General features: G+C 44.6%; 1 protein-coding gene across 3 annotated transcripts in view; it reads right to left on the bottom strand.

Annotated features, from left to right (window-relative positions):
• The window catches only part of hivep1 (HIVEP zinc finger 1), a 47,489-nt gene that overhangs the window by 30,111 nt on the left and 4,544 nt on the right, over positions 1-12,834 (bottom strand). The window contains exons 2-3 of one of the 3 annotated variants that reach the window (XM_081612238.1): positions 12,087-12,349; positions 11,621-11,728 (exon numbers count right to left, since the gene is read on the bottom strand). In XM_081612238.1, the coding sequence (XP_081468364.1) occupies positions 11,621-11,660 (40 nt within the window). In that variant the 5' untranslated portion in view covers positions 11,661-11,728; positions 12,087-12,349. The other 2 variants (XM_081612240.1, XM_081612239.1) reach the window with 2 other exon arrangements.

Consider the following 12,834-nt stretch of genomic DNA (forward strand, 5'->3'; position numbering starts at 1 on the left):
TTTCAACACCAGAATAAACTATTTGTTGCACCGCAACATAGAGGGAAAACATAACGGGAGGAAAATGAACTGCGGCATAAACAGTCTTCAAAATAAAAGCACAGATATAAACAGCTAACTGACAGATTTCAGCTGTCGGTAATCAAAACTTCAACACAAACTTTATTCAACTGAAAGTTTACAAAACTGCTAAGTAGCATTCATCTGGAAATATTAAACTAAAGTGCACCAAATGTTTCCAAAGTTAGCAAAACATGAAAAATTAGCTCTGCTATTAGCTCATTAGCATAAACAGTTGAACCTTCCTGACGTGTTTCAGAGGTTTTGATGTTTCCTGTGGGAGGAAATGCTCTTCATTCACACCTTCAACTGCACCTCAGCCCAAACTAACACCAATAATCACATCAATCTCATTACTTATCAGCTGAAAATAATAACATTTAAAAGCTAAAATGGTAGAAGAGTGAATTTTACTGGGAGCAAAAAAGCATTCAAGTCATTTTAATGTTTTTCTTCCATTTTTAAATCAAAATATGCAGAATTTAAAAACCTGTTTCAGTGTAAAAGCTGTCAGAACGTTGCGTCCTCTAACCAGCTGGTGTTCCTCAGGGATTCATCCTCAGCCTCCTCCCGTTTCAACTTTCTTCTTCTTCTGCCATTTTTCAGTATGAACCCAACAAGACCCAGCAGGTCTAGAGATGCTTTCCTAATTAAACCCTGAGTGAACTCGGCTTCCTGACGCTCTGCCTGCACCTGATTTACATCCAGCAGTTTTTAACGGGTTTCTGCAGAACCAGCTAATCCCTTCCTCTGAACTGGGTTCCCCGACGCCGAGCCGCACGCTGCCGGAGGGACTTTAGATCCTTTCTGAACGGAAATATCTTCAGATTTCAGTTAAAATTATGTGGGATTCGTAGGAAATCTTTGCGTTTAAACTCTACAACAGATAATCAGAGGTTTCCAACGCTGTGTTTCCGCAGCGGAAGAGAAAAGACTGTTTGACTTTTTTATGTGGCTGATAATTTTGTTGCATTTTAATTTGACATCCGGCTACTTGAGCTAATGGCTTCAGGCCTGCAGGGGAAGCCGGATCTCTGACTCTGCAGTGAGGAATCCGTTTTACACCTGAAGCTCGCCGTGACTCACGCCGACGCCCTGCAGCCGCGCAGCTCCTCTCGTACAGTTACAGGCTGTTACTTACAGGAGGGAGGTCTGCAGCGCTGCAGCCAATCACCGGCATCCTCCTCCTCACTCAGCAGCAAAGCGAGGAAGAACGTCAGCCGGAGCAGAATTCCTCTGAGATTTTCCCACCCGAGTGGCACTGTGAGCTCAGACCCCCCCTTCAGGATCCCTACCCATGGCAACAGCAGCTGAAGAAAAGACGTCCAGAGTTACGCAAGAGGAGGAAGCTCAGCCAGCAGGCAGCGCCCTCCTCTTCCTCCTCCTGCAGATATTTCCACATTAACCCTCTGGACATTTACCCCCGGGTCAGAGGGTTTCTGCACGAAGGAGTGTTTAGGAAAAACAACACATTTCTACCCTAAACTGAACAGGAAACAGTGAAATACGCACACATGAAACTACAAAACACACAAACACAAAAAACAAACCCAACAGAAAAATCCTCCAACCACAGAAAGCAGAAGCAGACAGAAAACACCACAAATAGAAAAAACAAAGTCCTCCAGGCCACTGGGGGGCGTCTGGTATTTTATACATAAAGATGCTGCTGTTCTTCATTATTGCTAAAGATTTGAAGTCTGACGCATCTTTTCTTCCTCCGACGTCTTCTGGACGTTCCGTCCTTACCGACAGTTTGGGCCCAAACCATTTGGTGGTCGACTCCCTCTAGTGGTCTGGAGTGAGTTAGCAGCGATTTATGATTACTATTTTTGCTTTTTTTCTCTTTCTTTTATTTCATTTAGCTGCAGCATTTTTTCTGAAGCTGTGACATTTTGTTAGTAATTTAGATTCACCAATGTTTTTTCTTCCATGCGCATTTCGAAGAATCGAGTTAGAAAATTTAAACGGCGACATTCAAAGAGTAGAGTAAAATCAGCCAAGATCACATTTGCAGGGTCAACAATAACCCTAACAGAAACACATTCGATACTCAAACTGCACCAGAATCAGAACCGATTTGCTCCAGAACCACATCAATCTGACTTTCCATGAAACTAGATCAACAGTAAAACTCTGGAGCGATGCAAATCATGGAAATAAACACTTTTCCCTGACTTAAAACCACAGAAGAAGAAGACTTCTACATTTATTCCAAACCACAGAGAAATATTTAATGAAGAGATTTAAGCGTTAAGGAAGTCTTTCTGTGGTCCCCCTAGTGGTCTGCATGGTACTGCACGTAAACGACCGTTAATCTGCGTGAACTCAAAGTGCAACGCCTGCAATTATTTAACAAAGGATTGTGTTTAAAAATAATAATGAATAAGTACCTTAAGACCAGGTCATTAAAAATAAAAGCTAAAGTTACTGTTAGTTAGAAAATATCGTCAGGCGAAAGTGCATGAGGAGTTCATGTCTGGATGTTTCTCTGTTCCTCATGGTGCTTTTGTTTTCAGACCTCTATGACGAAACACAGCATCCCACATGCAGAACCGGGTCTGCCCGGCCCGGCCTGCGCTGCGACATGACGGCGACGAGGCGCTGAGCAGCGCTGCGCCCCGCGCTCACCAACTGCATCTGAACACCAAAAATAATTATTTACGGCGGGCTGAAAGAAAACCAGGCTTAAAATCTGCAAACGACTCAGTAACATCTACAAAGCAGCTGCACTCAGACCAGTAGGATGAACAAAGAACAGGAGCTAACAGGCTAATATTGTCAGGCTGTATTCAGATGTCCGTCTGAAGCTCGGTGGTTTGGGAGTTTGTTACACGGTGAAGTGATTCTCAGCCCGGCAGAGTTTGGGAAACGTCACTTTACAGGTTAAATAAAGTGAAAGTGAGAAGCTGAGATCAGATCAGATCCGAGTCTGAACATGTTCCAGCGTTTCTCCGCGGCCCCGACCCGTTTCCTGCCCTCCGTGCTCGTAGGAGGCTCCAGCAGTCGGCCACCAGAACAGCACCTGCAGACCCGCATTCATCCCGCTCAGTTTCCCTGGCAACCCCTGCATCGGGCCGCGCAGCCCCCACACAGCCGGGCTTTCAGGGCTTCAGCCCTGCGCTGCCTCCATGAAGGATCCTTCAGTTTATTTAGAGGCTCCATCGCGTCACCCCCCACCCCTGCAGATGACACGTTTCCTCTGGAGTGTTCTTCATCTCTCCTCCTCCTCCTCCTCCTCCTCCTCGCCGTGTCATCAGTGCGTCTCCGCCGCCGCAGGCAGCATCAGGCAGAGCCGGCCTGCAGAGGGGAAAATGCGCTCCAGCTGCGTGTGGCGGCGCATGCTTTCAGGAAACCCAGGGAGGTCACCGTTCGTTAGCTCCAATTTACCTTCAGCTCCTCAGAGCTTTCAGCAACGCTTCGCCTTGAAAAGTTTACGCCCAATAAGCAGACCGATGAGGCGGCAGGAGGATTTTATGAGTGGAAACACAGAAACAGGCTGAGGCCCACAGTTTGAAGGTGATCTATTAAGACTTTATGAACAGGTTAGGGTTGATCTTTGGTCTGTGCAAAACGTTTCCACTACATTTTTACACAAAATCATTCTTAAATAATCAGATTTTAGTCTGTTTAGTTCTCTTTTAGGGCCTCTTGTCATTTTAAATCCTAATAAGCTGTTCTGGCCACGCCCCCAACTCGATATTCGCGTGTGAAAATGGCAGCAAACATATGCATAATTATACAACCGTACATCTTTGAAAAGCATTAGCAGAGCCTCCTGCACAACCAGGAAGAATGCAGGAAGTGTTTTCTGGATGGCAAATCAACAACAAAATATTTGTGTTTTCCAGCAGCCATTGTACAGCGCAAAACCAGCTGACCAAATGTGCTGGAACTCAGCTGGGGTTGCTAGGTAACGGACGGAACTCAGCTGGGGTTGCTAGGTAACGGACGGAACTCAGCTGGGGTTGCTAGGTAACGGACGGAACTCAGCTGGGGTTGCTAGGTAATAGACGGAACTCAGCTGGGGTTGCTAGGTAAAGGACGGAACTCAGCTGGGGTTGCTAGGTAATGGACGGAACTCAGCTGGGGTTGCTAGGTAATAGACGGAACTCAGCTGGGGTTGCTAGGTAATAGACAGAACTCAGCTGGGGTTGCTAGGTAACGGCACAGTGCCCGTTGAATTGACTCAAAAAGGGAGGGAAGTTTTTGAAATGGCTCATTTTACAGACACTGGAAACCATTAAATTATTTCCCAAAACCAGCTGGGCAGTTTTTAGAAGCAGCAGGCACACAAAGGGAAGAATGAAAATGTGCAAAAAGTTGATTTTTCCTAATAGGATCCCTTTAAATCATTTATGAAGAAGAACTCACGAAGCAACACGACCTTCAGAGGCGAGGCGTTCAGGCGGCGGCGGCGTGAGACGAACGTCAGCCATGAGGCTCGAGGAAAATGTGTGTGATGGTTAACATGAGAACAGCAGCAGCATCAAGAGAAGTTTATTGGTGAAGAAACAGACATAAACCAATCCAGAGAATTTAGAGGGAGAAATAAGATCAAAACCCTGGAAAAGTCCAAACCTCCAGCTCGGAGCGAAGGAGTCTCTGGTTTACTGAACCTGTTATGACTGGTTGGTTCGCTCCAAACCAGATGGAAACCGATTCACATTTTCGTTTTCTGCAACATTTTACAAGTTTACTGAAAATTCATAGCAACTGGATTGAAACAGTTTCTGTTTCACAAAGTTTAACAGATCCTTTACAGAAGACGGCTGGTCCCACGATGAATATCTGGGCCGATTAATGACATCGGATATATTATTTATTTCTCAACCTTTTCAACACCATGACAAAAACCAACCACTGCGCCGGCATCACTTTCCTGCTTCAGTCAAACATCACAGTCCTGGTCCTCGTCCTCTTTGGTTCAACAAACTTCAGAAACATTTTGGTTTTGTAAATGGCTTATTAAGCTTTTCTCTGCATCTGGTTGAATTCAGACATATGTTGTGTTTATGTTTTACAGTTGCTTAGAGGGAATGATTCAGCAAAAACGATTCAAAAAACTGGTTACATAAAAATCAGAAAATTTCTGCTAAATTATTTAATTGAAAGCAAATGTTATTGCGTAGCTGTAAAAGCATCACTTGCACTGAAGTTAATAACTCAGATGAATCTATAATGGAGGTGAACGTTTCCAGGAAGTTCCCCTGCTGCCTCCAAAGCTTCGTCAGGAGGAAACAACCGTCCACTAAACCTTCAGACACCGCCGAAACAACTAGATCTCTGCAGTCATCAAACTTTCATTTTTCTGTGTCTGAGTCGAAAACAAGTTGCCAGAGAAATAACTGAGTTATAAGTTTAAGCTAACGTCATAAAAACAAGGGCTAAACCGTCCAGGGCAGAAAGTGAACAGCTGTTTTCCACTGATTGAATGTTTTGGTCATGAAAGCTGGGAGCCTCCCCGCTCTGCCGCTGAGAAAATGAAAGCTTCCCGGAGGTTACCGCCGAGTTACCGCGCCGGCCGCGGACGAGTCTCGGCCCGTCTGTTGTAGTTACAGTTGCTAAAGCCCGGCTCGATCCGGCCGGAGGGAGAGAAGTTCCCTTTGTGTGAAGGAGCGCTGTAATTTAAGGGGCCGGCATGGAAACACTGGTTTGGCTGCCTGAGCGTGACACAACAAGCAGGAATCCAGCGAGGGAGTTAACCCTTTCTGAGCCGCGCGTTTACCAAGACAACTGCTGGCACAATTACCAGCACAAAGGTCAACGAGGTCAGACTCTATGGCAGGGGTCCCCAAACATTTTCCTGTGAGGGCCACATAACTTTTCCCGTCTCTGGTGGGGGCCGGAGTCAGTTTGTAACATAAAAAGTGCCGTAAATTGTTGACAGGGGGTGGGGAGGGGGGGGGTTCTTGATTGATTTTTACCCAGAAAGCACATGGGCAAAAACCGTTAGTGAAACGGTCACTGGGACTGACTAGTATATATTCCATTGAGGGAAACCTGGAATGCGGCGTTCATAACAAACACGTGTGTTCATCTGCTCTACCGCTAGCAAACAACCGTACTGATTAAATAACATAAAAGTCAAGCAGTTCCCTAAAAGTCCAACAGATGGCAGCAATGCGCCATGCAAAACAAAACACCCACAGTTTACAGGACACACTTCCTGCTACAGAGCCCCCTGGTGGTTAAAGAAAAGTCCACATATAAACCGGAAAATACAACATATGGAAAAAAATCTGAACGCTCTCTGTTCAGGGGGCCGGACCAAATGTGGAGGCGGGCCGGATCCGGCCCACGGGCCGTAGCTTGGGGACCACTGCTCTAAGCCATCGTCTCTGTAAATTAATATGTCGACACATGATGCTTTTCTTTACTTGTGTCTTCAGATTTCCAGTTTTTCCTTTAAAAAATGCTAAAAACGAGTGAAAAAAATAGTTTTCTTTATAAAACTCATATTTTATAACTGCTGGTAAATAAATAAAATCCATGGATACTTGAGATTCTCTCCATCTTATTATAACTATTCTAATAGCACAAAACATCTCAATATTATGGATACAACTAGAAATTATTTCAGTTATCAACAATCAATAACTCTGACGATTAATCAGACAGAAAACGATCAGAATCTGCAGCTTTTTCATTTAACAATTTTTATAAAATATTAAAAATATGTGAATAAACTTCTTAATTCCTTTTTAAACGACAGAGTAAATATTTTATGAGCCATTTGCAGATCATCCTGACGTGGGAAAAGCTCAAACCTTTCAGCTTAAACTAACAACATGCAGCTAATCTGATGACCGACTGGTCAATGAACACATTCATGATTGGACAGAAAATAACTGGACTTGAGTTTTGTGTAAAACTAATTTACCGACAAAAAGGTTTAGTTTTTTTTGTCATTTTAATTGAAAAATGTATTTATTTCGTACAGTTTTGGCTTCATCAGCAAACGGACTTCTTTGAGTCTGTGTGCTGCAGTTAACGATTAAATAAATACCAAACTAGTTGATTATTTGAAAGTTCGATTAATCTGATTTATCCAGTTAATCATTTCAGGCCTGAACGTAACAAAATATGGAACAACAGAAGTGCTGAGAACTTCCAGGACGTACTGCACTTTTTCAGTTTCAGTTTCAATACTTTGATATCTGGTGAGTATTTATCTGTTGCTGATGACGCGTTCTGGTCTGTTGATACCTGCTACATTTATTAGTTATTAAGTTTATGAATAGTTGTAATGATACTGGAACCATTAAAGCTCCCAGTTTATAACAGGCGTTTATGGGGAAGCACCATCTGACGGGCGCAGCTGTCGAGACGAGCCTCCAGCTGCGATAAACTTACAATGTCTGATCAATAATCACAAAATCTGACTGTATTTGATTTACACCTGAATCGATTAATCGTGATTAATCGATTGTTGAAGTAATAGTCAACTAATTTAGTAATTGATTAATCGTTAACCGGATTGTACTGAATAAAAAAACATTTTCTGAAAAACAAACTAAAAGCAGTAATTTAGTCAAAACTACAAAAAAACTAAACATTTTACATTTAGGATTAAAAACTTCTGTTCTTATCAGCTCAGTTTTAACTTCGTCTGGTTCAAATTCTGTAAAAATAAATCTATCAAGCTCATTTTGCTATTAATCAGTTAAAAATTACCTCAAAGATTAGTCAACAAATCACTAAAGGAATTATATGTTTTTTTAATTTTATTGCATGAAATGTTTATTTCTTAATTTAAAATAAGGATTTGATTATTTATCTGTATTTATGTATTTTAATAATTAAACCAAAACTGTACAAAAATACAAACATAGTCATTTAAAATAAAAACATTTGTCTGTTTTATCTCCTCCAGTGGCAGTTTTAGCTTCACCTGCTTCAACATCTATTAATAAATCTACTAAACACATTTTATTGTCTAACTATCAATTTATTCAAACATTAATCAAAGACTCTACAGATTATCAAGCATTCACTAAATGAATCATTTTAATTTGTTTTTGTGTTTTAGGCAATAAAATATTTTATTTAAAAATTATGTATCTGTATTTTTATGCATTTCCAATATGCTGTAAAATAAGCTTAAGTGGTAAATAAAAACCTGCAGAATGTGCTAATAATGTTTTTTATTAACCGGTTAATCGAGTGAATAACTGATGTCTAATAAAGTTGCAGGAGTTTCTCCAGCGCTGCTGGTTTGACGCGGGGAGTGAATGTTTGTGAGGAAAGCCGCTGCTGGGAGACCAGCTGGCGGCGGCGGCGGCGGCGCAAACAGAAACTCAGGACTTCCTGCTTCTCTGACCGCAGACTGCGTCACCAGCCGCAGGCGCGTCTGCAGCTTCTCCAACTCGGATGACGGGACGATTCCTCTGCTGCCGCTTGCTGACTGGGAGTCGGATTAAAGCGCCGACCGGCGGAGACGGAGCGACTGACCCGATTGGCTGATCCTACAAACACCTGGACCTGCTGCTGGTCGTCACCTGCTGCCCAACAGAGTCAGCTGGCCGAGAAAAGGGAAAAACCGTAATACTGAAGTTTTTAAACCATTTTCTGGTCGTAATGGCATAATAATAAAGATCAATAAACTTTATATTCTAATGAACATTTAAAACGTTTTAAATATCCAAAATAAACAACAGATAAAATGAACAAAGGTTCATTTGAGGCCGAAGCTTCAGAATTTTATCATCCAGTTTCTGCTAGAAAGAGAAAAACAATAAATAATGCAAATGGAAGTTATTGATCTCGTTTTAATTTATTATGAGATTTATTATTGATTATTGGGACAGGACTATTTACAGACTTGTCTAAAATTTTAATGTTTATATTTTTGTACACATTTGACTTATTTACTGCTCCATGTTGTTCTTAAATGATTAATTGATTCTGAATTAGTTTACAATTATTTCAACAATCGATTAATCAGAATTCATCTGTTTAATCGTTTCACCCCTAAATCAAATGGTCAGATTCAATAATTAATGATTAATCAATTACTACATTGTTTCAGTAATCGATTAATCGTGATTAATCGATCCAACTCTACTCCTGACATAAACTGGTACCAGACAGACGAGCCTCATGCTGACCAGATTTTACTGATGGGGTTCTGTTTGGGACAGATTCGGTTCGGGCCAGGATCTGTTTGGGCCGGGCCCTGTTTGGGCCGGGTTCTGTTTGACCGGGACCTGTTCGGGCCGGGTTCTGTTCGGGCCGGGTTCTGTTTGACCGGGCCCTGTTTGGGCCGGGTTCTGTTCGGGCCGGGTTCTGTTTGGGCTGGGGCCTGTTTGGGCCGGGTTCTGTTCGGGCCGGGTTCTGTTTGACCGGGACCTGTTTGGGCCGGGTTCTGTTCGGGCCGGGTTCTGTTCGGGCCAGGTTCTGTTTGACCGGGACCTGTTTGGGCCGGGCTCTGTTCGGGCCGGGTTCTGTTCGGGCCAGGTTCTGTTTGGACCGGGCCCTGTTCGGGCCGGGTTCTGTTTGGACCGGGCCCTGTCTGGGCCGGGTTCTGTTTGGGCCGGGTTCTGTTTGGGCCGGGTTCTGTTCGAGCCGGGTTCTGTCCAGTGGGGTTCTGTTTGGACCGGGCCCTGTCTGGGCCAGGTTCTGTTTGTGCTGCAGTGTTTGTGCGGCGCTGCGTTCTGTCGATCACACCCGCCGTGCGGCGCCTCACAGTCACCATCTGTGTGGCGCCGCCGTCTGCTGGCGGCTCGACAGGAAACCCGTCGGGCCGGCCGTCGTTCACACCGCAGGACGCGCCGATCCGAGTCCAATCTGCTGCGTCCTCACAAACACACAGGCTGGAGACGACGCAGATTGTCCACTATTTATTTATAAACACCGAGATTATCACCATGACCTCACAGAGCCCCAAAGAAGAGACTGTCAGGGAAAACCTGGACGTCTCAGAGCTCTGATCAACCATCTGGACTCAACCCGGTTCTACTGGAACCAGAACTCCATCATCTGCTGTGGTTCTCTTTCTCTCTGCTCTGAGTCAAACCAACCTGTTCCCCTCCTGGCCTGTGGGGGCGCTGCACCATGAACCACTGAAGGAAAAGACACAAAAACCTCTGAAGACGCTGAGAGCAACTTCCTTCTTCACCAGATGGAAACAAGATGGAGGATTTTAGAGGTTGGAGGATTTCTCTTTAGGCTGAAGACCAGGAGCCATTTCTGCTGCTAGCGCTAGGCTAACATGTTAGCTTTGGTTGTATTTACCCAGAATGCCCTGTGCTGTAGTCCACTTCCTGCTTTTGGAGCGGTCTCCATTCTGCTTGGCGTTCACATTCAAACCGAACCAGAGTTCACTTCAACCGGACCCAGACCGAGGTTTGGAGGACCAGAGGTCAGAGGTCAATTAGCATTCACATTTCACCAACCAAACCGGACTTTGACTAGACAAGCAGACTGGAGTTGGGTTAAAGCAGAACAAACGAGTCTGTTGTGAACTTATTTTTCTCAAAGCAGCTACTTAAAGTGACAGTAAAGCAGAAACTTGTTCTGACAAATCTGACGAAGTGGGCGGAGCCACGAGGCAGTAATGGGCGTGGCCACATGTGAGGATAAGCTGGGATGTGGTCAAGACAGAAAAAGCTCTGTTGCCAATTTGACAACTATCACTTTAAGCATCCTTTCAGACAAAAGCAACTTTTTTCTTCCAAAAAAGCGACTAGCAGCAAATCTGCCAAGATAATTTCCTGAGCACCTGCAGTCGGAGTGGAGTGGGACTCCGCCCCGTTTCCACGTTGCAAATGAATCAAACGTGTTCATAGCAGAGAAACGCCATCGAGCAACGCTCGCTATGCCAACTCCTGACTCGCCACCAGGGGGCGTCTGTCTGATTTTAAACCAGAACTAATGTCTGTAACGTTGACCAATAGGAAAATTCACCTGCAGGACCACAGTTCAACCCGAAGAGGGCAGCACTGAGACAGATTCAGTCAAAAATATTAAAAATCAAACACAGTCACACAAAACTGAAGACAATTTGCACAGAAACCCAAAGAAGGCAGCAATAAGGGCCAGTTTATGCTGTTTATCTGCAATAAAAAGTTTATTTGGTGTTTAGTTCCTCCTTAAACAACAAGCTGCTTTCTGCTCCATTTAGAAGCCATAAAGTCTGCTCTGGTGCATTCAATGAACAGCAAAAACAGGAAAAAAGGATTTTTTCAGGATTCAGTCAACAGCTAACAGGTGAAAAACGACAGAGGGGGAAATTTCTGGTTTCAATTACCGACCAATTAGCTGTGACGTTGTTACCGCTGAACATTTTGTGGGATTAATGGAGTGGAGAGCTGGAAGAAACCGAGAATCCCAGAAGCTCAGAGCCAAAGTTTTCCACCGAAAACTTCCTAAAAAGGGATTTACTTCCAACACAACGGCAACTAAAACACATAATTCAGACGTTCTGTTGAGCAACTACTGGAGGCCAAACGCAGAAAAACACGAAGGAATGAAATGGATCTGAGCAGAGAAGCTGATGAGAAAATCTGCAGGAAATCAAGGACCTGTGGGAATCCGCCTGCAGGAAGTAGGCGCTCACCTTTCAGGTTCCTGGGGTTGTTCTGCTTGGTGCGCGGCATCTTTAGCCTCCACTCACTGCTGCATCTTCTCTTTATCCTCCTCACCTCACCGGGACTTCTGGGTGCATCTGCAGGAACACACACACACACACACACACACACACACACACACACACACACACACACACAGACGGTTAGCAGGAAAACACATCCATAAACTCACAGAGTTTAACGTTGCAGCAACCTGAGGAGCAACAGGAGGATAATCTGATGGAGATGCTGCAGATGGACGCGGCTCCGTTCCGAACCGATCAGAACCTGGATCAGAACCATCCGAACCGCCGCAGCAGAACCCGCTTTGTCTCCATGTTGCATAACTCTTACTACCGGCTGATGGTTGGTCTCCACTCCGCTATGACATCACCGTCCTGCGGCTCCACCAGCAACAAAAAAACACGCATGACACAAACACGCCTGGATGCTCACCTGCAGCCAGCGCGGTCCGGGCTGGACGGACATGCGCACTGTCCGTCTGCGCATTCGCAGGGAACGCCGCGTCCTAACAGGTGACGGACACCTGGGGAGGCTCAGCGGAAAAGTGGAGAGGGGGGCAGAGCGGAGGCGCGGTCCTGACACGAAAACACGACAGGGCGCGTGCGCGTGGACAGCGTGGATTCTGTGGCAACACGTGAACGCCCTGGCAGCGAGGGGCGGAGTCAGGGAAAACCCCTCTGCAACAGCCGGGACGCCTTCCACCTGCGTGAAGCTGACACCCCACCCACGTCAAAAAATCCAGCAAATAGTCTGAATGGTTAGTGCTCCGTTTGTGCAGGTTTGTGCCGTTAAAATTTTCGTTTGTGCAGTTTTGGTTTCTGAGATATTAAACATTATTTTTTAGGTCATCTAGAGTTCACCATCCCCCCATATCGCTCCAAAACAAACCAAAGTGGGCTAGTTCGTTAGTGCTCCGTTTGTGCAGGTTTGTGCAGTTAAAATTTTCGTTTGTGCAGTTTTGGTTTCTGAGATATTAAAAGTTATAATTTTGGCCGATGACGTCACCATCCCCCATATCGCTCCAAAACAAACCAAAGTGGGCTAGTTCGTTAGTGCTACGTTTGTGCAGGTTTGTGCAGTTAAAATTTTCGTTTGTGCAGTTTTGGTTTCTGAGATATTAAAAGTTATAATTTTGGCCGATGACGTCATCATCCCCCCATATGCTCCAAAACAAACCAAA

This window comes from Poecilia reticulata, chromosome 11 (genome assembly GCF_904066995.2).
Source record: "Poecilia reticulata chromosome 11, P_reticulata-male-v2, whole genome shotgun sequence".
NCBI lineage: Eukaryota > Metazoa > Chordata > Actinopteri > Cyprinodontiformes > Poeciliidae > Poecilia > Poecilia reticulata.